The sequence below is a fragment of the Phyllobates terribilis genome, unplaced genomic scaffold (assembly GCF_046119375.1).
Source record: "Phyllobates terribilis strain yellow unplaced genomic scaffold, ASM4611937v1 Scaffold_13__5_contigs__length_258822181, whole genome shotgun sequence".
Classification (NCBI taxonomy): Eukaryota; Metazoa; Chordata; class Amphibia; order Anura; family Dendrobatidae; genus Phyllobates; species Phyllobates terribilis.
The window spans coordinates 39631296-39658406 of NW_027362773.1; the positions used below are offsets into that span (position 1 = coordinate 39631296).

Genomic DNA, 27111 nt, shown 5'->3' on the forward strand with positions numbered 1-27111 from the left:
TAACCGGGGCAGCCCAACGTGAAGTAAAGTCCTGGTCAGTCCGGGACAAGGAGACTGTAAAAGAAATCTTAACCCGTCTGAGGGACACTTTTGATACCCTTACCTCAGCAGAGATCAAAATGAAATTCTATGGGTGCAAACAGCGGGCCCAAGACAGTATAAGAGACTATGCTTTGAATTTGCAAGAGGCCCTGGGAGCCATTAAACAGGCAGACCCTGACAGTGTGCGGAATGCAGATGATGTGTTAACTGAGCAATTCATTGAGGGTCTGCTGTCCAACGCCCACCGAACCCAGTTACGTGCAATGGCCTTGCAGAACCCTGGTTTAGACTTTGCAAAGTTCAAGGACAGGGCCATCCGGGTGCTCCGAGAACCGGCAACGGGTAGCGCTGTAACCCACCGGCGCCCTGCTATTACCTATCATCAAGAGGCGGCGCCCTTGTCTGCAGAGCCTGTAGGAGCTGGTGCGCAGGCTTTGGACAACAACCCGGCTACAGACCTGCACCATCAGGTCCAAGAGCTGACTAAAAGCGTAGTCGCGCTAACTCGAACTGTGCAGTCTTTACAGGTCTCTCCTCCAGGAAGGAACAAGCTGGCCACCAGTCCGGAGGACGTCCCGTGGCACCGACAGAGGAGGATCCCATCGTCCAGAGGAAGACCCAGTGACAGATACAACGAGGACGGACAACCCATCTGCCGCCGCTGCAATCAACCCGGACATATGGCAAGGTACTGTCATTTAAACGGGCACAACCTGGGGCAGAGGGCCAACCCCCCGGCATAAGATCATCAGGCCCATCGAGCTGGCGTGATAAATACGTAGGGGGACGTCCGGTCTTGCCTGTGGTACTGGATGGCATTCCTATGAGTGCCCTACTAGACACTGGGTCACAGGTGACTACCATCCCGTACGTGCTCTTTAAGCGGTACTGGAATGACTCAGACATAACCCGCTACCCAGATGACGACCTGAGTATCATCGCCAGCAATGGTCAGCCCGTGCCGCAGGTGGGGTTCAAAGAGGTGACCATTAAGGTCGGTAAGGTCGAACTGGCGGCACAAGGACTGATTATTGTGGACATTGACCGTCATGAGAGTCACCCTAGAATAACCTTGGGAACTAACGTGATTGAAAATTGTCTTGCAAAGGTGATTCTCATTTTACAGCAGGTTGCCAAGAACGCCAGTTCCAGCCAGCAGTGCATGCTCCAAAAAGAGATCCGGGCACTGATGAAGCGGCAACAAGTGGAACTATCTGGTGGTGAGATAGGTAGCGTGAGAATGTGTGACCCGTTCCCTATTGCCATGCCCCCGAAAAGTGAGATGATGATCTGGTGCCGGGCAGCTATTGGTCTAAGAGGTAGAGACTACCAAGCAATGGTAGAACCCGTCTACTCAGACAGTAGGCCCACCATTTTGACAGCACGGGGGGTGGTCAATGTACGCCATGGGAGGGTGCCCGTCCGCATCATAAATATCGGGGAGAGAGAAGTATACCTGCCCTGGTATGCCACGCTAGCCAAATTGTTCACCATAAACCAAAATTCTGTAAGGGCCGTGGAACCCTTGCCTCCATCTCAACCAGAGGAAGGTAACGGCTCTAAGAAACAAATGGAGGACTGGTGTCAGCAACTGCATTTGGGTACTGACTTCACTCCCTCACACCAAAAACAGGGAGTCTACCGAGTGGTTCAGGAGTACGAAAGAGTCTTTAGTAAACACCCGCTAGACTTCGGGCGAGTAAAGGGGGTAGAACATCACATCCCCACAGGAGACCATCCGCCCATAAAGGAAAGATACCGACCTGTACCCCCTGCACACTATCAGCATGCAAAAGGGATGTTGCGGGACATGAAGGAGGCTGGGGTAATCAGGGACAGCTGTAGCCCCTGGGCAGCTCCACTAGTTCTAGTGAAAAAGAAAGACAACACCATGAGAATGTGTGTAGACTACAGAAAGGTCAACCGTATCACACACAAAGATGCGTACCCTTTACCTTGGATAGAAGAATCTTTAGCTGCATTAAAATCTGCTAAATTCTTCTCCACTTTGGATCTTACTAGCGGGCACTGGCAGGTTCCTGTAGCAGAGGCAGACAAGGAGAAGACTGCATTCACCACCCCGTTGGGCCTCAGCGAATTCAACTGTATGCCGTTCGGGCTCTGCAATGCACCAGGAACCTTCCAACGGTTGATGGAATGCTGTCTGGGACACCGGAATTTCGAGACGGTCCTGTTATACCTGGACGATGTCATCGTCTATTCCAAAAGCTACGAGGACCATCTGAAACACCTGGCAGAAGTGTTTGACGCCCTGGCAAGCTACGGCCTCAAGGTGAAACCCTCCAAGTGTCACCTGCTGAAACCAAAGGTGCAGTACCTGGGACACGTGGTGAGTGCTGACGGAGTGGCTCCCGACCCCGATAATATCACCGTGATTAAAGACTGGCCAAGACCTCCAGCATAAAGGAAGTGCGGCAGTTCCTCGGGTTGGTAGGCTGCTACCGAAGATTCATTCCCGGTTTCACCAAAATGGCAGCTCCTATGCAGGACCTCCTGATAGGTCAATCCAGGAAGGCCAAAAACCAGAAGCCGCCCTTCAGGTGGGAAAAGCTGGAAGAGGAGTCCTTCTGCCAGCTGAAGATTGCCCTCACGGGGGATGAAATCCTGGCATACCCTGACTACAGCCAGCCCTTTATCCTCCACACGGACGCGAGCAACATCGGGCTAGGAGCCGTACTGTCCCAGATCCAGCAGGGGAAAGAAGGGGTAATCGCTTACGCCAGCCAAAAACTAAGGCCCACAGAGAGAAACCCTGAGAATTATAGCTCATTCAAGCTAGAGTTCCTGGCAGTGGTGTGGGCAGTGACCGAACGTTTCAAGCATTACCTTACCTCTTCCAAGTTCACCGTGTACACAGATAACAACCCGTTGACACACCTGGACACTGCAAGACTTGGTGCCCTGGAGCAGAGATGGATGGCCCGCCTGTCCAACTATGAATTCACCATCAAATACCGGGCGGGACGCTCAAATGCCAACGCGGATGCCCTGTCCAGAATGCCAAACTTACCGGACGTAGGGGAAGATCCAGAAGAACTGGAAGAAGTCGAACTCCCTGCATTCCACCATCATGGGATTACCCTGTATTCCCACCGTGTAAGGGACAGGCGCTCTGCCACATTCAATCCCTTACCCCACTACAGCTGGGCGGAGACCCAAGACAGTGATCCCGCAGTCCGTCTGGTGAAGGAAATACTGACACAGGCTGATGCCCATCTTGACCCAGACGCTCCGGAGGAGACCAAGCAACTGTGGAAGGAGAAAAGCAGGCTGTTTCTTTACAAGGAGAAGCTGTGCCGGAGAATGGTCAACTCTAGAACACATGAGCTGACCTGGCAGGTAGTGGTCCCAAGACGAGACGTGGCTATGGTTCTGGAGGCGTACCACGACGGAGCAGGACACTTCGGATGGAAAAAGCTGGAGTTCTTGTTGCGTGAACGGTTCTACTGGGTAGGCATGAGAGGAGCCATTGAGAGGTGGTGCAGAGACTGTGGCCCGTGCAGCCTAAGAAGAAAGGACCATGCCAGCCAGAATAGTCCCCTGCAGCCCATCATCACCAGGCAGCCACTGGAACTGGTATCCCTGGACCATGTGAAACTGGCTCCAAGCAAATCTGGGTACGTCTACACCCTCACCATCGTAGATCACTACTCCCGGTTCCTAGTGGTGGTCCCTGTCAAGGACTTAACGACCGAAACAGAAGCCAGGGCCTTCCAGCTGCACTTCTGCCATCCACACGGGTATCCAGAGCAAGTGCTGATGGACCAAGGACCAGCCTTCGAAGCGGAGGTCTTCCAGGAGTTCTGCAATCTGTATGGCTGCAGGAAGATAAGAACAACACCCTATCACCCTCAGACCAACGGACTATGTAAGAAAATGAACCAGGTGGTGATAGACTTGCTAAAATCGTTGCCCCTGGAAGAACGCAGTCTGGTAAGCTGCCTATTGACCTGGATATGGGAGTCCTGACACCTGAGGACACCTCGCCAGAGGCGGACTGGGATACAGAATGGCAGCTGCAGTATCGGAAAGTACAGGAGAGCATCGAGCGAAGTCTGTCTCAAGCAAGAGAAAGGCAAGAGAAGGCTTATAACCAGTATGCTCCCTCTGTTCCCCTGGTACCTGGAGAGCAGGTCTTGAAGAGAAAGTGACGGCTCCACAAGTTGGATGACCAGTGGGAGAAGGACCCGTACACCGTACTGCCCTGAAGTCATGAGAACCCAAAAGTATGTATCATCAGTAAGGATGGAGGAGAGACCACAGCCATTGTCTCCAGAGACCACATGAAGAAGTGTCCCGAGCAGCTGCAAAGCCCTGAAGAAGATCAAGAAAACCCTCAACCCGCAGAGGAAAGGGAAGAAATGATCAGTACCATACTCGGAGACTTTCCCCGGTCCTGGACTCAGATCAACAACGCAGTCGTGGTACCCGTCCTCACCTTTCTCCAGCCAGCCCCTCAAGGACCTACAGAAGAACAGGTAGTGTCAGAAGAGCAGCCGGCCCAGGAGGCAGAAGAATCCATACCAGCAGCCCAGAAGAATCAACCCTCTGCTAGTGGTGAGCCTGCCGTGCCCCTAGTAAGCCAAAGAGTACGCAGAAAGCTGCCAGACCTACCCGCAACACCTCCTACACCCTGTAGTGCAGAACCAGATAGTGGGTTACGTAGGTCCACCAGGAGCACTAGAGGACAGATGCCCGCTCGCTGGAGAATCTAAAATGTAATCTGTAAATTGCAAATGTTGAAAAAGGTTTATGTTTTTGTTGCCTGTTCATTAATTATGTTTCTCTAGTTACCCTTCAGGTTTATTTGGACTAACAGGTTATGGACGCTGAGTAACTGGAACTACATGTAGATAGTTGCACCTTGGTGCCTCTTGCGAAGATGGCCGCGGAAGAGAAAACCTGTCTGGCGTGGCCTCCTTGTGGCCCAAAGTAGCTAGCCTCAGCCTTGCAGGGCCAACGCTTGGGGTTTGCTTTGGACAGGTCCCCTACTCTGTGCCAAGACTTCACCTTGTTGGGTGATATGGACACCCGGTTACGGACATGCCATGACCTCTAAAGACTAAAGCTTCTTGTATATATGTTGTTGTATTATTGTTTATACCCTGTATTTGTGTTTTCTTAAAAATGTGTTTAGTCCCGGAGTACTAAAATTCACTAGGGGGGAATGTGACACGCCAGGGGTCTGGTTGCCACAGTAATAGAAATATTACGTCTGAGAGCAAGTGGGAGGTTTCTCTGGTCAGGAGCCCTAAGCATGCAACACTTCCTGCCCAGACCTGGGAGGGGAGGAATCTGCCCTTATAAACTGGGTCTGGGGCGGGATTAGTGAGTTCAGTCAGAGCCTGGAGACAGCTCCAGACACAGGGAAAGTTACAGCAGGAGCTCTGTAGGAGCAGTAGCTGAAGACCAGGGGCTGGAGCTGAGCAGAGCTCGCCCTGGCAGAAGAATCTGATAACCGGACACCGGAGTCCGAGGCTGTGGGGACTGATATCCACCCAGCAGCAGAAACCAGCCGGCAGGGGATTCCAGGTCCTCTGGCCATAGAAGCCCGTTGGCTCAGTCACAAGGAAGGGACCAGCACCGCCATCCAGGAGCAGAGGCTAACAGAAGGCCCCAAGTCACCAGCCATACGGGTGGGCACCACACGGTATACTCAGGGACGTGGGCTACTTCTACCCGCTTACAGCAAGGTAGCCAGAAAGAGTGCAGATAGACGGGGAGGCCTACAACTCCACCTGGCCAGGAGAACTCCTGTTTGCTCGCAGACTGACCAGGCCCCTTATGTTAGCCAGTACTCCCAGGAGGGTCTGCCTTAATATCACCAGTAAAGACCCTGAACTGCACTGCAAAGACTCTGAGTCATTCCTGCTTCATCGCCGCACCAGCACTACTAGTGCTGGGACGCTCGCACAATCACTCCCACCATCAACTACACTGCCCTGGGGCTGCACTCTTCCCGTGAGGAGTCACACTACCTTAGCTGCGTACACCATCAGCCCCAGCGGTCTGCCCTTGCTGCGGCGGTTCGCACTGACCGCAATCCACGGGTGGCGTAGTCGGACAATTAACCTAGAACCCCCACAAAATACCGCCATCGGCCTGACCACCCTAAGCCACGGGACCGGGTCACCGCCACGGATTCTACAACCCCCAGAGACCCGGCTCTGGGCATCCCACACACGTCCACACTAGGCCCAGGGGGCGAGTAACATGTGTTATTTGTCAATTCTGACGTATGCTCAGTACGAGCTCCCTTGTCTCTGTACAATATTCTTTTTAATCCATAGTGACACTGCTCTCCCTTGTCGACTGATAATAAATGACAAGTCGGCAGGAGAGTGCACTGTTAGTGTACATTGTAATAAGATTACCTGGCAAGCAAGAAATGCAAAGACCAACCCCACCCCCGCAAGTGATGTCACTCATCGGGGCGTGGCTGGTCTCTGCTCACTGGGTTTTCTACTTACAATGTACTCTCTCTTACTAGCTTGTCAATTCTTATCAGAGCCAGCAAGGGAGTGCACTGTCACTGTGCATTAAAAAGATGCCCCCTTATGACACCTTATTTGAGTATCCCAGCATGTACTGCGGGTTCTCAAATGAAGTGTCATGAAACAGGAAGTAAGTAAAAAAAAATAAAGCAGATGGATAGAGTAGGGAGGGAACGATAGGGAATTTTTAATTAAAGTAAATTAGAAAAGCAATTACCGTAGATAACTACATTAAATAGACAGACATTTAGAATTAAAATAATTGTTAAATTCGGACCACACCTTTAATTAAGTGAAAGCTGACAGATGGAATATCATTGGTGACAACACGTAACTATATACATTAGGTGCTTGGGTACAGAACTAATAATTTTGGGATATCAGTTCTATAGAATTTGCTTTTGTGCAATGCTGTTATTAAACTTTTTAGACTAAATTATACCTTTCAATTACTTTCAGGTCTGGCACAAACTGTGTATTATAATAAAGTTGAAATCTGTGGAGCAGGGAACGTACTGTACTTACAAGTCACCGCTGGGAAATGAAATGACATTTTTAAGATTTTCTGTCACACCTTTAGTACAGAAATGTATGTAGACACTAAGGACGCTAGGTATTACTGTGCTGGTGACAGTTGTGCTTTTCTATTCTCAGGTCACTCACTTATTTGATAATGGAGGCACGGTGTTCTTTGCTATATTCATGGCAATATGGGGTAAGTCTGTTTTCTGTTAAAAGAGTTTTCCTATTTCATAAAGTAATGGCATCATTGAAGGGGTTGTCCAGACGTGGAGTACAAGTCTTTAGTTACTCTATGGGACTGCAGACTTGTGAATCCTCACATCGCACAGTGTGCATGCTGACAGGATTCTCCGGTGCTGGCGCCGGGAATGGGCGGGCGTATCATGGAAAGTATGCAGCTTGCATACATGTGGTCACATGCCAACTAGACATGCTTGGTCTTGCTCAATGCAAGTGAATTGTTCGAGGCTGGACAGGTCAAGTCAGAATTTGGCCTGAAGTATGCAAATTGCTTACTTGCAGTAACATAGGAAGGGGTTCTTTACGGTAAGAGCAGTGAGAATATGGAATTCACTGAGTGAGGAGACGGTAATGTCGGATTCACTACACCAGTTCAAGCGGGGACTGGATGCATTTCTAGATACCAGGCAGATTTCAGCATATACTTAAAAATAAAATAAAATAGTAGGTTGATACAGGGATTTATTCTGACTGCTGGTTTCAGAGTCGGGAGGGAATTTTTCCTCAGGTGAAGATTGGCCAAATCATTTGGGGTTTTTGCCCTCCTCTGGATCAACTTTAGCAATTACAGAACTAACAGGTCGAACTTGATGGACGCAAGTCTTTATTCGGCTTTACAAACTATGTAACATGGCCACCTGCTCCTAACACCTGCAATAATCTAGAGTGACTACAAAATTACATGAGCAACCCCTTTAAGATATGCCATACATTTTTGATTGGTAATAGAATGACCTCAGAGATCCCCATTTAGCTCTACTTTATATGTCTATGGCTGTCTCATTCTCTGTTGTTGTGTCTCTTAAAGGGATTTTCCTGTGATAACTTGTTGATTGGTTTGGCTCCGACCAATGGGACTTGCGCTGAGTGGCAGAACTTTGCTCCCTGCTAGAGTGGAGCGGCAGTGTGTACCCCTTAGAGAATGAATGGTGCGGTGGTCGGGCATCTGACCTGCCGCCCCATTTTCCCATTTTCTAACAGGGATAAAACTTCCTCGTCATTTTATCTATGAGAGCAGATCCCATTGATCAGCAAGTTATCTCCTATTTTGCTGATTGATTGCACTGGACAAAGGAGAGATTAGCAACCTTCAGCACTCCAGCTGTGGGGAAACTACAACTCCCAGCATGTCCTGTTAGTGACAAGCTGTCAGATGACTGTCTGGTCTAGTCTCTCCAGCTGCTAAAGTACTACTCCATACCTGCCCAAACAGAGCTAGGAAGATATTCAGTTATAAATACATTGAAAAGCATGGAGCTTTTGTCATAAAATGGGCAGGGCTTCAGAAAAGTGCCGAAAAATAAGACTTGACCTGACATTGTGTTTTCCAATAGCAAATGTTGATGAACCTGTTTTTCGTTACCCAAGGTGAGAGACTGGTACACTGTTAATAATATGATGTGGCAGTATTAATCATCTTTCATGCCCACTGGGCCTCAGTTTTGCCCAGAACATTCCTTGCCATAGGAAAAAAAACTGTACTTGAAGAATAAAATGGTTAGTGTATTGTTAATGCACAACCACACCCATCATCTATGTATAATTGCATCAAGCGCTGGATTCCTGTTTACTCTTTTCAGAATTTGCCTACATTGGCGCCCTCTGCTGTTCCGTGTTGGCAATAATTGCATTTAAAGCACCGTTGTACCAAAAGAAAAAATATGTAGAAAGTAATAAGATGCCGAGAAGAGATAAACTGGGTCAGTATAAAGTATTAATAGGTCATTACTAGTGATGAGCGAGCATGCTCGCCACTGCTCGGTACTCGCCCGAGCATCTCAATACTTGAGATGCTCGGAGCTCGCCGAGTACTTTCGAGATGCTTGGGCGGGAGCTCGGGTCCCTGTCCTGCATGTTTGGCGCTATTTAGAGCACCAATCATGCAGGGATTGTCTGCCACTCACTGTAATGTCACAGCCATGGTGGTTGTGGCATTACAGTGATTGCCCAAATCGATGGGAACAGTGCTCACAGTGAAACATGAAAAGCCGGCAATTCAGCAGCGGCATACACCGGTACCCGACAATTTAGAACAGAAAGAATAGAGCATCACACATAGATTAGATAGATAGAAACATGTCAGTCACATATATAATAAGTACAGTGACAGTGTTGGTTACTGTACTTGTTATTTAGTGTTAAAATAAAGGATTTCTTAAAAAAAATAATAGTGTTTTCATGCACCCATATCTTTAAAAAAGACGGCCGGCAATTCAGCAGCGGCATACACCGGTACCCGACAATTTAGAACAGAAAGAATAGAGCATCACACATAGATTAGATAGATAGAAACATGTCAGTCACATATATATGAAGTACAGTGACAGTGTTGCTTACTGTACTTGTCATTTAGTGTTAAAATAAAGGATTTATTTAAAAAAAAATTGGCGTAGGGTTCCCCATAATTTTAGTCTCTAGCGGAGGTTAAGCAGACAGCTGGGGCAGATGTTTGAAGCCTGGAAAGGGGGTAATACCCATGGAGCTTCCCAGGTTACTAATATCAGCCCCCAGCTGAATACCTAGCCTTTACTAGCTATTAAAATGGGGGACCCCCCCAAAAAAATGGCGTGGAGTCCCCCCTATTTTAATAGCTATCAAAGGCTAGGCAGACAGCAGGGGGCTGATATTAATAGCCCAGGAAGGGAGCCATGAATATTGGCCCCTCCCAGAAGAGAAACACCAGCCGTCAGCCGCCCCAGAAATGGCACATCCATTGAATGCGCCAATTCTGGCACTTAGCCTCGCTCTTCCCACTGCCCTGTAGCGGTGGCAGTGGGGTAATAGGGTTGGGGTTGATGTCAGCTTATAATGCCAGCTGACATCAAGCCCAGGTTAGTAATGGAGAAGCATCTATAAGACGCCCCCATTACTAACCCCATAGTGAAACTTAAAAAAAAACACAAACACCCAGAATAAAGTCCTTTAATTGAAATAAAGACACAATTCTTTAATGTTCTAAATTAAACTCTACTTACCATATCGCCCATTCCAGCTGAAGACAACGATCTTCTGCAATAAAAGTAAAATAATAAAAAACTAATAAAACACTATTTTTTTTTTTTTTAATAAATCCTTTATTTTAACACTAAATAACAAGTACAGTAACCAACACTGTCACTGTACTTATTATATATGTGACTGACATGTTTCTATCTATCTAATCTATGTGTGATGCTCTATTCTTTCTGTTCTAAATTGTCGAGTACTGATGTATGCCGCTGATGAATTGCTGGCTGGCTTTTTTAAAGAGACGGGTGCATGAAAATCGGAGGGCACTAGTGTGTTCCAAGTGTCCTGCTGTGTTTTTCATGCACCCTCCTATATACCCTACCTGCCTGTCTGCCTATATATTCTGCCTGCCTGACGTTTAATTGAGCACTGTTCCCATCGATTTGGGCAATTTTTGACCTTCTGCAGACTGCCTTGGGGGACCGCCAGAAAAATGCTCGAGTTTCCCATAGACTTACATTGGGCTCGTTGATCGGGTCGAGCACCCGAGTATTCCAATGTGCTCGACCCGAGCTTCGAGCACCCGAGCATTTTAGTGCTCGCTCATCACTAGTCATTACTAACTAGGCTAGTTGTCAGAATTGGCTGTGGTCGCAGTGGTCAGACTAGTGTTATCTTGAATAAATGATAACTTGCCCAGTTGGGAATAATCATTTAACTGGTAAAAAAATGTTACAGTTGAAAATAATTTTCAGAGCTCAGGAATGGATCTTACCATAATAAAATAAGGTTTATAAGCTTGTAGGTGACCGTGGCCTACATAAGGAGAAAGAGAAGTTCCCTAATAGAGAAGTTTTCCATATCACTCCCTTTAATGAAGGGGTGATTCATATAATATGAAGGCAGCCGCAGGGAAGTCTCATAAACAGTAAGCGAAGATTTACTTTTATAATTCTGCATTATCTGCATCTATGAAATATTCTGCATTATCAGATGTCATCGTAAATTATATGAAGCTTTATTCCAAACATAGATGATGTCCAGCCTAGAAAATTGACTCAAAAATGGCAAAATCACATAGCGGCTACATAATCAGGAAAGTCTACCTAGCTGGTTATCCCTGGTCAGTCCTGTGATTCAGATCTTGTTTTTCCCCTTTAAAAAATCTATAAATCCAAGAAAATATAATGGAACTGCAATATGGGCCAGTGTAATGTATCATTGTATCATTCTGGAGTCTGTCGCTATAATGACCCCTAGATAGTGCCAGTGTTAAGAGTTGGACTGTTACTGAAAGACCCCATATGCTAGGGGTGTGGGGGTCCAGAAGGCTGGAGCTCCAGGATCAACCTGAGAGTGAAACATACTGTAGAAATGTTCAGTGCTCTAGACCAGGGTTCCCCAACTCCAGTCCTCAAGGCCCACCAACAGGTCATGTTTTCAGGATTTCCTTAGTATTGCACAGGTGATAATTAGTGTTGAGCCACCCCCGTAGTGTTCGAGTTCGGTTCGGTTCGTCGAACACCCGTGTGTTCGCCGAACTGTTCGTCGAAATGTTCGTCGAACACCTTCGAACACCGTTAAAACCAATGGCAGGCAAACAAAAACACATAGAAACACATAGAAAACACCTTCAAAGGTGTCCAAAAGCTGACAAACTGCTCAGAAGACACAACTAACACATGGAAAAGTGACAAGTACATATAGTCATGCGAAAAGAAAAGAGGTGGAGGAGTAAAAGGAGGGGGAGACACAGATATAGGCATGTCATGCCCTTCTAAAATCCAAAAAGTGAGAAGCCGAGACGGCCAGTCCGCTCCTGCCCGTGCCACCTCCGTGTCGCCGGGTTTGTGCCAGAGCCGCGGTGAACCCTGACGGCCAGCCCCCCTCTCCCAATACTGGTGCCTGTCCGCTGGTGGGTCGAGAGAGCCCCCCTGTGGTGGAGGCAGCTCTAAGCTTTTTAATTTAAATTGTCCCTCTAATTTGAATGAATACACTTTAAATCCATTTACAAGGATCTATTGGAGGGCAAGTCTCATGCCAGCAGCCGCGTAATTCCAGCTCCAGTAGCGTCCACTAAAGCTGCTGCAGTTAAAAAGCTTTTATAAGGATCGAGCTCGGCTGTCCACCGCAAGGCATCCTAGTGCCAGTCCCAGCCCCTATGCCTTGGGGTGCCTCCTGATGCTCTTCACTCAGTATCCCGTGGTCCCGAAGCATTTCCTTTGAAAAAATTAAGTGTCCAAACTACAGGTGGTGTAGCTTGCTTAACAGCCGGGATAATCCGCTGACTAGCAGACACTGCTACTAGGCACAAAGTATTTCCTGGGCTAGATGCAGTTAAAAATTTGTAAGTAGATACTCTCGTTGGATGCTGAGAAAGCATTCCATAGAGTCTCCTGGCACGCCATATATGATTCTCTGAAAAAGCTTGGGGTAGGGGTCTAGGGGACCCTTTTATAGCCAAAATCACGGCCCTGTATCACAATACGTCACCTAGGCTGAAGATAAATGGAACTGTAGCACCGAGGGCTCGGTTGCTACAGACGTATTGCACCTCACCCAGAGGTGTGATATCTCACTCTCAGATAAGGATGGAGTGTGGATCAGGACCCGACACCTGCATGCATTACACCACATTGCCGTGGGGCAGGGCGACCAATATGCCCCTGAGATGGGCACGACAGTCCCTGTCCCTGGCTGGAGTGGGGGGAGGGAACACTGAGGAAGGGGAACCCTGCAGTGCAGGAGCAGGGAGGAAGCAGTTCCTGGGTGCATTGAGAAGGGAGTATAAAAGGTGGGCACCATCTTAGTTCAGTGCAGAGAAGTCTGAGCAGAAGTGGCAGGGAGCAGGGGCTCTGCATGAGCTCTGCTCCGGAAGCGGGCCTAGTAACAGAGGCCCAGGCCTGCAAGAGGGAGAAGGAAGGAAGAGGAGCGGAGAAGGCTCCAGGAACGAGGAATGAAGGGATCCCAGGGGTGCGGACGGGCGAGTCGCCACCGCACGCCCGAATCCACCTGCGTGGAGGGGTCAGGCCAAAGGGGGAGACCGGTCCCCGAACTAGTGGAGGCAGGAAACGACCCTCAGCTAGAAACCGGAGGCTCTGACATTTTATGTGGCGCAGCCCCTTGCTCCACCCGCTAGGAAGGCACCACATAGGGTCAGGGAAACTGGCGCCAAGTTTACCAAGAGGAGGCCCGAGGCAGCCGGACAGAAGTGTTGGTAAGAAAGGCCAGACAAAGGACACACAAATGGGGTCCTGTGAAGCGCTCCAAAGTTATCTGGGAGTTGTCTGAGCCCCTCACCTGGTGAGCACAGTACGACGTGGGCAGCCGTTACCTGCAGACGTGGTCTGGATAATAAGAACTGTGAGTAAAGGCCCTGAACTGCATCACTGACTCCGTGTCGTTACTGCTGCTGCCCTGCACCATCACCCCCATCCTCCGCATGCACTGCCCTGAGGCTATACTCCTCCCGTGGGGAGTTATGCTACGCTCTGCTGCACCCACAACACCAGCCTTAGCGGTCTGCCCTGTAGCGGCGGTTCACTCTGACCGCAATCCACGGGTGGCGTAGTCGGACATTTAAACATCAAAACCACATAAATAGTTCCGCCACTGGTTTGACCGCCCTGAGCCACGGAACCGGATCGCCGCCACGAAGACTACAACCACCAGCATCCACCAAAAAGGGTCCGGCTCCGGGTGTCCCAAGGCCCAGGGGGTGCGTCAGAACATTTTCATCACCTTTCACAATCACCAATGGGACAAGGCAGGGATGTCCTCTGTCCCCTCTCTTATACATCCTAGTGACGGAGCACCTGCTCTCATCAATTCGCCATAACCCCAATATTAGGTGGATTGAGGTGGGAGGCACCGAGTACAAGTGCTCTCTATTTGCTGATGATGTCCTAGTATATATCACTCAATCACATATATCCATCCCTGCTGTTATGGCTGAAATATATCACTTTGTTACATGGTAAAATTTTAAAATCAATGCAGCGAAGTCTGAGGCCCTCGATGTCTCCCTCCCTAAATCCATATAGGATTCCATCCAGTCCAACTTTCCCTTTGCCTGGCCCTCACAGGGTATCAAATACTTAGGAATTCCTATTCATAGAGACCTCTCCCATCTATGTTATCTTAATTTTGGGCCCTTTATTGAACAATTCCATACAGACCACGGTTGGCAAGTTAGAACTGTAAGATTCACTACGTGAACCACTGGTGTTTTGTGGAAAAGCACATGTACACCGCGTTCCAAATTATTATGCAAAAAGTGTTTAGGAGTGATAAGGGAAGAATTTGTTTGTTTGTCAGTTAAACTCATTGATGGTGATGTGTGTCAGGGCTCTTTATATCACTGTAAGCAATTGCAGACACCTGTGCTAATTAGTTTGGCAGGTGTGTCCAATGAAAGGCAAGACTACTTAAGAAGGCTCTCTCACATTATTAAGCAGCCTACATTTTCTGCCAAAATGGGAAAGAAAAAGGATGTGTCGGCTGCTGAGAAGCAACAAATTGTGGAGTGTTTAGGTCAAGGCATGACTACAATCAACATTGTGCGATGATCAGGATGAAGTGTCTTGGCAATCAAGAAGTATGTAGCTGATTCACAGTACACACGTGTGCGTGCTGATAAGGGCAAATTGAGGACTCTTTCCTACAGGCAATTACGTCAGGTTGAAAGAGCAGCAGCAAAAAAGCCTTGTCATAGCAGCAGACAAGTTTTTGAAGCTGCTTGTGCCTCCAACGTCCCCCGAACAACAAGATGCAGGGTCCTTCAGAGGTTTGCAGCTGTGCATACGCCATCCTGTCGACCTCCTCTATCCACTTCACACAAGCAGAAACGGCTCCAGTGGGCCAAACATTACATGAAGACTGATTTCAAAACTGTTTTGTTCACGGATGAGTGCCGTGCAGCGCTCGATGGTCCAGATGAATGGAGTGGAGGACGGCTGGTTGATGGACACCCCACGCAAACACGGCTACAGCGCCAACAAGGAGGAGGTGGAGTAATGTTTTGGGCTGGAATCATGGGGAGAGAGATTGTCGGCCCCTTTAGGATCCCTGAAGGTGCTAAAGATGAACTCCATAATGTATGTGGATTTTCTCAAACAGCACTTCCTGCCATGGTTCAAGAAGAAGAACCGTGTATTTCACAGCAAGATCATTTTTCTGCATGATAATGCACCATCTCATGCTACACATAAAACATCTGCATCTCTGGCTGATATGGGCATAAAAGGGGACAAACTTATGGTGTGACCCCCATGCTCCCCTGACCTCTACCCCATTCAGAACCTTTGGAGCATCATTAAAAGGAGTGTCTATGATGGCGGGAGGCAGTTCACATCTAAGCAACAGCTCTGGGAGGGTATTCTGTCCTCATGCAAAACAATTGAAGCAGAAACCATCCAAAACCTGACAAATTCAATGGACGAGAGAGTTCAGAAGCTCCTTTCGAACAAGGGGTCCTATGTGAAAATGTAACATCACCTAGAATAAAGTTTTGAGTTGAAAACTGTTTGATTTCAGTTTCTAACAACCTGCTAATGCTTATAATTTCAAAAATGACCATTTTTTTGGTCTTTATTAAAATGAAAAGGTTGATCGAAAAGTTTGGGGGATCTAAGAGTGTGGCAACCCAGTAGTCATGATTACTTCGAATTCTGACAATATGAGGGTCATGCTGCAGGTAGTGCAGCAAGAAGGCACTTATGTGTCTTGCGCATCTCGGAGCCCCAAAATTATTTTCCGGGCTAGATGCAGCTAAAAATTATTTTTAATTTTAAATCTGGTGAAGCTTATTATAGATGGCCTAATAGGATCAGTGCTGCACACTGCTACAAAGCCCAAATTATTTTCCAGTCAAGATACAGATAAACATGATTAGTAATTTGAAAGCTTAAAACGGTTGGTAGGGTGATTTTAACCAATCATCAAGCTTTTACTCTCCCCAGGATGACACAGGGGTAGAAAAGTCGTTTCGGATCCATGATTAGTTCATCTTTATGAACGTGAGTCTGTCTACATTATCAGTGGAGAGCCGCGTGCGCTTATCTGTCAGCACACCACCAGCAGCGCTGAACACACGTTCAGACAGAACGCTGTCTGCGGGGCATGACAAGATCTCCAAGGCGTAAGTGGCTAGCTCCGGCCATTTATCCAGATTGGAAGCCCAAAAAGAGCAAGGGTCCAGTGACACAGTCGTGGCTTCAATGTTTACTTGGAGATACTCCTGTACCATCGTCTCTAGGCGTTGACTATGTGTCAGACTTCTTGTCTCCTGTGGCCTTGCAAAGGATGGGCTAAAAAAGTGGTGAAATGATTCCGCAAAATTGATGTTACCAGCAGATACTGTGGTTCTGTTACGGTTTGAGTGCTGAACACTTGACGGTCCCACGGTTGGCAAGTTGGAACTGTGAGATTCACTACGTGCACCACTGGTATTTTGTGGAAAAGCACATGTAAGATTCTGCAACAGTCTCTGCTGATACTCCTGCATGCGTGCATCCCTTTCTATGGCAGGAATAATTTCTGCAAATTTACTTTTGTACCGGGGATCTAACAGTGTGGCAACCCAGTAGTCAGGATTATTTCTAATTCTCACAATTCGAGGGTCATGTTGCAGGTAGTGCAGCAAGAAGGCACTCATGTGTGTTGCGCATCCAGGAGCACCAAGTCCCTGTTGTGTTGGTGGCGAGGTAACAATCATGCTTCCTTCCTCTGTCCTCTCCCCCCAACCTCGCACAACAGAAATGTGATCAAGGTCTCCCTCATCTGATGAGTCTTCCATCAGTTCGTCCTCCACTTCTTCCTGGGCTCCTGCACCTTCCTCACTAGTTTGGCTGCTACCATGCGCCCTGGTAAAACCATCTCCCCCACCCTCACATGCCTGCCGCCTTGGTGCTGCCGACCGTCTGGACCTTGCAGATGTTAGCCCTTCCGCATACAACTCCTCCTCCTCTACTTCCTCCACCTCCTCTTGTGCCACCACCTGACTCCGAATTCTGTTTAACATGTGCTCCAGCATGTAAATCACCGGAATAGTCATGCTGATAATGGCATCGTCAGCACTAAACATATTCGTCGCCATTTCAAAACTGTGCAGGAGGGTGCATAGGTCCCTGATTGAGACCACTCCTCCAGCGTGATTTGCCCCACCTCTGGATCTCGTTGGCCCAGGCTATACGTCAGAACGTATTGCACCAGGGCTTGTCGGTGCTGCCACAGTCGCTGCAACATGTGCAGAGTTGAATTCCACCGGGTAGGCACATCGCATTTTAGCCGGTGAAGTGGCAGGCCCAACGACTTCTGTAGAGATGTAAGTCGCTGAGCTGCGGGATGCGAACGGCGGAAGTGAGCACACAGCGACCGTGCCCTCTGCAGAAGGCCATCTAGTCTGGGATAGTGGGCTAAAAATTGCTGGACAACCAGGTTCAACACGTGAGCCATACAAGGCACGTGTGTGACATTGCCCCGGCGAAGGGCCGCACCCAGGTTTGCAGCATTGTCGCACACGGCCTTCCCTGGTTTCAGGTCCAGTGGAGACAACCATTCATGAAATTGGTTCTCCAGAGCTGACCACAACTCCTCAGCTGTGTGACTCACATTTCCCAGACATTTCAATGTAAAAACCGCCTGATGACGTTGAGCCCTACTGCCAGCATAGTAAGGAGGTGTGCAGGATCCTTTCTGCGCAGTTAGAAAGCTTGTGGCATGACCAGACAGGCTTTGGGTGCAGGTGGAAGACCGAGAGGAGGTTGAGGAGGCAGAAGCAGTGGAGGAACTTTGACATAAAGAGGATTGACGCACAACTCGTGGGGACGGCAAGACTTGGACAGCAGCCCCTTGTCCTGCTGTCACCATAGTTACCCAGTGCCCAGTCAGCGACATGTAACGCCCCTGTCCATGCCTACTCGTCCAAGTGTCTGTGGTGAAATGCACCCTGTCACACACAGAGTTTCTCAAAGAAGCGGTGATGTTGTGTGCGACATGCTGGTGGAGCGCAGGCACACCTTTCTTTGAGAAGTAGTGCCGACTGGGCATCTGGTACTGGGGCACTGCGACGGACATAAGGTCTCGAAAATCCTCTGTGTCCACCAGGCGGAAAGGCAGCATTTCTGTAGCCAAGAGCTTGCAGATGGTGAAATTCAACCTCTTAGCTTTCTCATGGCTAGGAGGAAATGGTCTTTTACTTGTCCACATCTGAGGGACCGAGGGCTGGCTATTGTGCTTAGACGGGGTTGATAAGGGTGTCCCCGGCAAACTGCCGGTCTGTGAGGAAGATGCAGGCGGACATGTTAGGTTGCCTTGATCCAAAGGTGGTGCTATCGATGTCGGACAGCGCTCAAGACCAGCTGGTGTTACGACCTCCAAAGAAAATGATGACCTGCCAATCACGCTGGCTGTTGCGGGTAAAGAGGTGGCAGGTCTGCGCCCCAAAACAGGTGTGACTGCTGTCCCCCCAGTCACAGAGGATGAAGAGGCCGCGGATGCACAAGATATGGCAGACGGTGGTTGGCCCGGCCGGCTAGGCCGCATTGTAGCACACTGAGCTTCCCACTGCAACTTATGCTTCATGTCCATGTGCCGGTTCATGCATGAAGTACTCAAACTATGTATTTTTTGGCCTCTACTTAGCTTTTGCTGACAAATGTTACAGATAACACGAGTTGGGTCATCTTTATCGATCTGAAAAAATGCCCAGGCTATGCAAGGCTTAGCACCCATGCGACCTGAAGAGCCACCACGACTTGTGGTGAGAGGCAGAGTTGTGTTTGAGGATGCAGTTGTTGACGTGCTTCCAGTACTACGTCTCTGTCCAGGAAGGCGCAACCTGACCTCGTCGTCACTAGCATCTTCCTCCACCTCCTCTGCTGACCTCATCTCTTGGCTGACTGTGGGTTGACAGTAAGTGGGATCTCCGACCTCATCATCATCACCCTGTGCGTTATCACACCCGTCGTCCTCAGAGCCAACCTGTTCCTGCCCTGACAAAAAACTAAAGTTGTCGCTCCAATCAGGTATTTGAGTCTTATCATCGTCTTCCTCATTGTCTCCACCAACAGGAGTTACAGTTTGGGAATGAGGGTCTACATTATGGTCAGAACCTTCTGCGTCTGGTCCTGGATCCGACTCATAAAGATTCTGGGCATCAGTGCAGATCATTTCCTCGTCTGGATTCACAGAAGCGCTGGAGTCGACCTCTGATTCCCAGGCTATAGTATGAGTAAACAGCTCTGCAGACTCAACCATCTGTTCTACCTCATACTCAGACGGGCAGCTGGAGATTTGGGAGCTGTGAGGAAGCAAGTGCGATTTGGGTGACACCTTTGAGGACTGGAGTATTTGTGATGTTGAAGTTGATGTGGAGGAGAGCCCACTTAAAGGAGCACTTGATATCCGTTGAAGCACCTGCTGTTTTTGTGCCTCATCTGGAATTTGTAGCGATTGGCGTGGCCGTAAGAAAGGGATCTTATCACATTGTCCGCTAAAAGAAGTAGACATTTTAGTTTGGCTGGAAGATGGTCTTTCTTCTGCACCTACCCCACGGAAACAACCTTTTTTCCCCTTCCCAACACGCCTATTCCCCTTTCCACCAGCAGCAGGCCTTTTTCCACTCATTTTGGTGGTTAACTAATTCACAACTCTGGAGTTGTTTGCACAAAAAAACAATGGATGGTAACCGAGCAGAGCTGAGTGGCCAAACTGTGGTATTAGGCCAAAACTATTGGCTGGGTTAGATGCAGAAAAAAATTATTTTTAATTTGCAACCTGATGGAGGTCAGTATAGATGGACTAATAGACCAAGTCCCACACACCGCTAGAAGCCCAAATATTTTTTCAGAGCTAGATGCAGAAAATTTTTTTATTCAATTTGCAACCTGATGGAGGTCAGTATAGATGGACTAATAGACCAAGTCCCACACACTGCTAGAAGCCCAAATATTTTTTCAGAGCTAGATGCAGAAAAAAATTATTTTTAATTTGCAACCTGATGGAGGTCAGTATAGATGGACTAATAGACCAAGTCCCACACACCGCTAGAAGCCCAAATATTTTTTCAGAGCTAGATGCAGAAAAATTTTTTATTCAATTTGCAACCTGATGGAGGTCAGTATAGATGGACTAATAGACCAAGTCCCACACACTGCTAGAAGCCCAAATATTTTTTCAGAGCTAGATGCAGAAAAAAATTATTTTTAATTTGCAACCTGATGGAGGTCAGTATAGATGGACTAATAGACCAAGTCCCACACACTGCTAGAAGCCCAAATATTTTTTCAGAGCTAGATGCAGAAAAAAATTATTTTTAATTTGCAACCTGATGGAGGTCAGTATAGATGGACTAATAGACCAAGTCCCACACACTGCTAGAAGCCCAAATATTTTTTCAGAGCTAGATGCAGAAAAAAATTATTTTTAATTTGCAACCTGATGGAGGTCAGTATAGATGGACTAATAGAACAAGTCCCACACGCTGCTAGAAGCCCAAATATTTTTTCAGAGATAAATGAAGAAAAAAATTATTTTTAATTTGCAACCTGATGGAGGTCAGTATAGATGGACTAATAGACCAAGTCCCACACACTGCTAGAAGCCCAAATATTTTTTCAGAGCTAGATGCAGAAAAAAAATATTTTTAATTTGCAACCTGATGGAGGTCAGTATAGATGGACTAATAGACCAAGTCCCACACACCGCTAGAAGCCCAAATATTTTTTCAGAGCTAGATGCAGAAAAATTTTTTATTCAATTTGCAACCTGATGGAGGTCAGTATAGATGGACTAATAGACCAAGTCCCACACACTGCTAGAAGCCCAAATATTTTTTCAGAGCTAGATGCAGAAAAAAATTATTTTTAATTTGCAACCTGATGGAGGTCAGTATAGATGGACTAATAGACCAAGTCCCACACACTGCTAGAAGCCCAAATATTTTTTCAGAGCTAGATGCAGAAAAAAATTATTTTTAATTTGCAACCTGATGGAGGTCAGTATAGATGGACTAATAGACCAAGTCCCACACACTGCTAGAAGCCCAAATATTTTTTCAGAGCTAGATGCAGAAAAAAATTATTTTTAATTTGCAACCTGATGGAGGTCAGTATAGATGGACTAATAGAACAAGTCCCACACGCTGCTAGAAGCCCAAATATTTTTTCAGAGATAAATGAAGAAAAAAATTATTTTTAATTTGCAACCTGATGGAGGTCAGTATAGATGGACTAATAGACCAAGTCCCACACACTGCTAGAAGCCCAAATATTTTTTCAGAGCTAGATGCAGAAAAAAAATATTTTTAATTTGCAACCTGATGGAGGTCAGTATAGATGGACTAATAGACCAAGTCCCACACACCGCTAGAAGCCCAAATATTTTTTCAGAGCTAGATGCAGAAAAAAATTATATTCAATTTGCAACCTGCTGGAGGTCAGTATAGAAGGACTAATAGAACAAGTCCCACACACTGCTAGAAGCCCAAATATTTTTTCAGAGCTAAATGAAGAAAAAAATTATTTTTAATTTGCAACCTGATGGAGGTCAGTATAGATGGACTAATAGACCAAGTCCCACACACTGCTAGAAGCCCAAATATTTTTTCAGAGCTAGATGCAGAAAAAAATTATATTCAGTTTGCAACCTGATGGAGGTCAGTATAGATGGACTAATAGAATGATGCTATGCCCAAAAGATTTTACTTCACTAGGTGCAGTAAAAAAATTGGTATTCTATACACAGGTGGTATATCTTGCAACACAGATAGGCTACTCCACTGACTAACACACTCTGCAATAGGCCAAAAAGGATTAGCTTTGCTAGATTCAGCCAAATGCTGTGAAAAAAACTTGCACAGCACTGGCACAGACCTGCCTGGCAAAAACTGATAAGAACTGATGTAACCTAGTCCTGAAAAGGACTCCAATTACAATTAGTCTTTACTCCCACAATCTATCTATTTAAGAGCACAGACCTGCTTGATAAAAGTCGTAGGAAATGCTGTAACCTAGTCCTTAAAAGGACTGCAATCACAACTATTCCCTACTCCCAAGCTATCTGTATATTTGTGCGAAAATTGGCTTGAAATTAACAAGGTATAGCGCACACAGCAACAGCGGTGCCGTCTAACACGCAGCTGCAGCAGTGAGAAAATGGTGGCGACGGGGAAAATGGCTTGGTCTTATAGGGCAAGGACATGTGACATACACTGCCAATCACACATGCCCTTGCTTGTGTGAAAAAAAGCACTTCGCTCCGTGTGTGCGCTGCTGATAGGCTGACAGATTGCACCTCCCCACTGCAAATGCGGGAAAGAGAAAAAAAAATGGAGATCTTCATTGTTCCTGCAGAGATCCATCCCCTGCCCCTCCCCCTCCCCGCTGTACACTCAAACTGCGTATTAACATTAATTTTCATCATTACTGAGAAAAAATCCAGTTATGATTTTGGTGCACGAACAGTTATCGAACATAACCTCGAACAGCCGAATTTTTCTCAAATTGTTCGTGTTCGCCGACCGGCTCGAACACCGCCCAAAACAGCTCGAATTTGAGATTGGCGAACAGTTCGAGTAGAACATCGCTCATCTCTAGTGATAATTACATCACCTGCACAGGCAATAATTCCATCACCTGTGCAATACTAAGGAGATCCTGAAAACCTGACCTGTTGGTGGGCCTTGAGGACTGGAGTTGGGGAACACTGCTCTAGACCATCAGGTACTCTATTTGTAACCCCTTTACTGTTTTTAATCACTATGGTCTACTGATAAGTTAACATTGCCCTAAAATATGAAAGTTTTAAAGGGTTGTTCGACCTTAGGACACAATTCTGAGGTCACTCTATGTGATTGTAGATTCGTGAACCCTCACAGTATGTGCATGTGACCGCAAGTATGCAATATGCATGCTCCGAGCCACATCCGGTCTAGACTGTATCAGGCCTTGCTCAATATACTTGCACTGAACGAAGCCGCACCTACTGTATCTAGCCGGCACATGACCACATGTATGCAAATCACATACTTGCGGCCATGCACCCGCCACTTCTGGCGCCGGCAAATCCTCACAGTGTGCAGTGCTCACAATGTAAGGATTCACAAGTCTGCAGTCTTATGAAATCACTGCAGACTTATTGTTTTAGACAGGACAACCCCTTTAAAGAAAACCATGGACATGAATTAGGCATTGGTTGTGTTATTGCAGTGCTCCCTACAAGCATAAGTATATAAAATGACTGGGAGTTTAATTTCCCTAAGAGGGCTAAAAAAATGCAGAAATGTAGACACATGTAGAAATATTTCAAAAAATCTATATATATAATACATTGTCCAGTGCCCAGAATAAATGAGTACACCCCCTTTGAAAAGTAAGATTTTAATGACTCTCTCAATGAACGCAAGAACAATTTCCAAAATTTGGACAAGACTAAGTTTCATCGAACATTTTTTTAACCCCTAGCAGGAAAGTAAGTTTAATAATACAACTTTCATTATAAAATCTTCAAATTAGTTAATGCAAAAATGAACACATCACATCAAAACTACTACATCTAGTATTTTGTGTGACCTTCATGATTTTTAAGGACAGCACCAAGTCTTCTAGACATGGAATTAACAAGATGGCGACATATTGCAACATCTATCATTTTCTATTTTACAAGAATATCTTCTTTTACAGCCTGGATGCTGGATGGAGAGTGATGACAACTTGTCTCTTCACAATTCCCCACAGGTGTTCTATTGGCTTCAAAACAGGAGACACTTGGCCACTGAATCATTTTCACCCTGTTCTTCTTTAGAAATACAATAGTGGTCTTAGATGTGATATGGATAGTGATGAGCGAGCATGCTCGGTGCTCGCCCAAGCATCTCACTGCTCGAGATGCTCGGCGCTCGACGAATATTTCCGGGGTTGCTCGGCGGGAGCTCGGGTCCCCTCCCTGCATGTTTGGCGCTCTTTAGAGCACGAATCAACATGCAGGGATTGCCTGCCACTCATTGTAATGCTGCAGCCATGGTGGTTGTGGCATTACATTGATTGGCTGGCCGCACACCGTCATCAGGTCTATATCAGACCTGGCGCCCCCATGCTCGTCACAGTCACTCCGGATCAGACAGTGTAGGGAGAGCTGCTGCTGTGTCAGGGAGAGATTTGATCGTGTATTAGGTAGTGTAGGGAGAAAAACCGTACATTACACATATCTATCTTAACAAACAGTCCTTCTGAGGACTAACTAATCCATCTGCAGAGATATCAGGCAGGCAGAGTATATAGGCAGGCAGTGTATATAGCAGACTGCAGTGCATATAGCACAAGAGGCACCATTCCAATTCTTCCTTCTGCTACTGTTAGATATTTCTATACAAAGGCCCAGGTCTCAGGGGCCAGGAATACATTTTTTTGGATCTTAATCCTCATTATTTGTTTAAAAAGCAATCCAGAGAACACCGTTTTTCTGCACCATTTGTTAGCACTACAGAACACAGCCAGGTCCTTTCCATATTACAGCGCTAGAAATCCAGCTATTTAAAACTGTGTTTTCTTCGTTACATGGATCACATATACGTTTTCAGAAAATACTGCTATTTTTGGCCTCCATTCCAATTTTTTTTCACTGTGTCAGAGACGTTTTTGACACCGGTTTGGAGTTCAAACTAGTTACCTACAGACCAGGTAATTAAAACTCTGTTTTCTCCATCACACGGATCACATATACGTTGTCAGAAAATACTGCCATTTCTGGCCTCCATTAAAAATTTCTTTCAGTGTGCTAGTGAATCAATTCACAGCAGTTTGCTGTTCAAACTAGTTACCTACAGGCCAGGTATTTAAAACTCTGTTTTCTCCGTCACACGGATCACATATAAGTTCGCTTCAAACTCAGTCATTTGTAGTGAGCGTGGCAGATACTGTCCTTCATTTAAAAAGGACAAGGACGGGGAACTGGACGTGATGGTGATGGTGCATGCAGAGGCCAAGGACAAGGCCATGGGAAAGCTGAAATTGTGCCACAACAAACACCCACATCTTCTCGCCCGACCATCCTGTCCCAATTTGTAGGGAACCGCAGCACACCACTATTGAACCCAGAGCAGTGTCAAAAGGTTGTTGGTTGGATAGCGGATAATGCTTCCAGTCACTTAGCCACCACCACCACCCTGTCTTCCACACGCTCAAGTCTCAGTAGCCATGAGTCTGGACCCCATATTCCTCACCCTGATCCTCCTTCCTCCCACCATGCCGAGTGCCCGGAGACAACTGATCCCACACTTGGACACTCTGAAGAGCTGTTCACTTTTCCATTTATAGATTTGGGCCTCTCACCCGGTCCACTTGTAGCGGGGAAAGAGGAGATTGCGTGTAGCGATGCCCAAATATTTGAGCAGCCACAGTCACACGAAGGCGATGGTGTGAAAGTGGCACAAGAGGTGGACGATGAAGAAACACAATTGCCAGAAAGTCAGGAGGAGGACCAGAGTGTGGAAGTGGAAGACGAGGTGGTGGATGATATAGTAACTGACCCAACCTGGCAGGACATGCAAAGCAAGGACAGCAGCACACAGGGGGAGGGAGGCAGAGCACTCCAACAGGCAGGAAGAAGCAGTGTGGTGGCCACAGACAGAAGGCAGGCAACTGTTCCCCGTAACACCAACACGAAGGAAGTTGCCAGTACAACTGTTAGGTCTTCCCGAGTCTGGTTGTTTTTTAAAGACTCTGCCGATAAACCCAAAAAGGCCATTAGCACCACCTGCCAGGCCAGCATCTGCAGGGGTGGCAAAACGACCAGCCTGACCACCACCAGTATGATCAGGCACATGGCAGCAAAGCACCCGACTTTATGGGCCGAACCCCAGGGTCCAGGAACAGTGTCTGCGGGTGGCACCATTGTTTCTTCCGCTGTTGTGCATGCAAGCCAATCCCCTGTCCATGGTGCATGCGAAGATACCTCTTGCCCTGCACCTGTCATTGTGCACTCTCAAGTAGCAGCATCAGGAAGCACGTCCATGTCCTTGTTCCAGCGCAGCGTTCAGTTGTCCATACCCCAGTCCTTGGAACGCAAGCGCAAATATGCAGCCAACGCCCCACAGGCCACACTACTAAATTCTCACATTTCACGACTGCTTGCGCTCGAAATGTTGCCTTTCAGGCTCGTGGAGATGGAAGCATTCCGCAACCTGATGGTGGCGGCCGTCCCTCGGTACTCAGTCCCTAGCCGCCACTATTTCTCCTGGTGTGCCGTCCGAGCATTGCACAAGCACGTGTCCCAAAACATTAGCTGTGCCCTCAATAACGCTGTTACCAGGAAAGTCCACCTAACCACGGACACGTGGACAAGTGCTTGTGGGCAGGGACGGTACATCTCGCTCATGGCACAGTGGGTTAACATAGTGGAAGCCGGAACCCAATCGGACCTTGGGACGGAACACGTCCTCCTGACGCCAAGGATTGCAGGCCATAGGTCAATCAGGGTTGCCCCCACGGTCTACAGGTCCTGCACCTCATCCTCCTCCTCCTCTTCAGCCTCCTTCTCCGAAATGACCACATCAGTCACAAGCTGGAAGCACTGCAGCACTGCCTCGGCCAAGCGGCAACAGGCTGTGCTGAAGATAATATGCTTAGGTGACAAACCGCACAATGCTGAAGAGTTGTGGACAGGTCTGAAAGAGCAGGCAGATCTGTGGCTCATACCACTGAACCTACAGCCAGGCATGGTCGTGTGTGACAATGGCCGGAATCTGGTGGCGGCTCTGAGGCGAGGCGAGCTCACACACGTACCATGTCTGGCCCATGTACTTAACCTCGTGGTTCAGCGGTTTCTCAAATCCTACCCGGAGCTG

At 47.4% G+C, this 27111-nt stretch overlaps 1 protein-coding gene across 2 annotated transcripts in view; it reads left to right on the top strand.

Moving 5' to 3' along the window:
* Positions 1 to 27111, top strand: part of ANO3 (anoctamin 3) — a 955742-nt gene that overhangs the window by 753460 nt on the left and 175171 nt on the right. For both annotated transcript variants that reach the window (XM_073658056.1, XM_073658057.1), the window contains exon 14: positions 7212 to 7272. In XM_073658056.1, coding sequence (XP_073514157.1) covers positions 7212 to 7272 — 61 coding nt within the window. The remainder of the gene's footprint in view (positions 1 to 7211; positions 7273 to 27111) is intronic.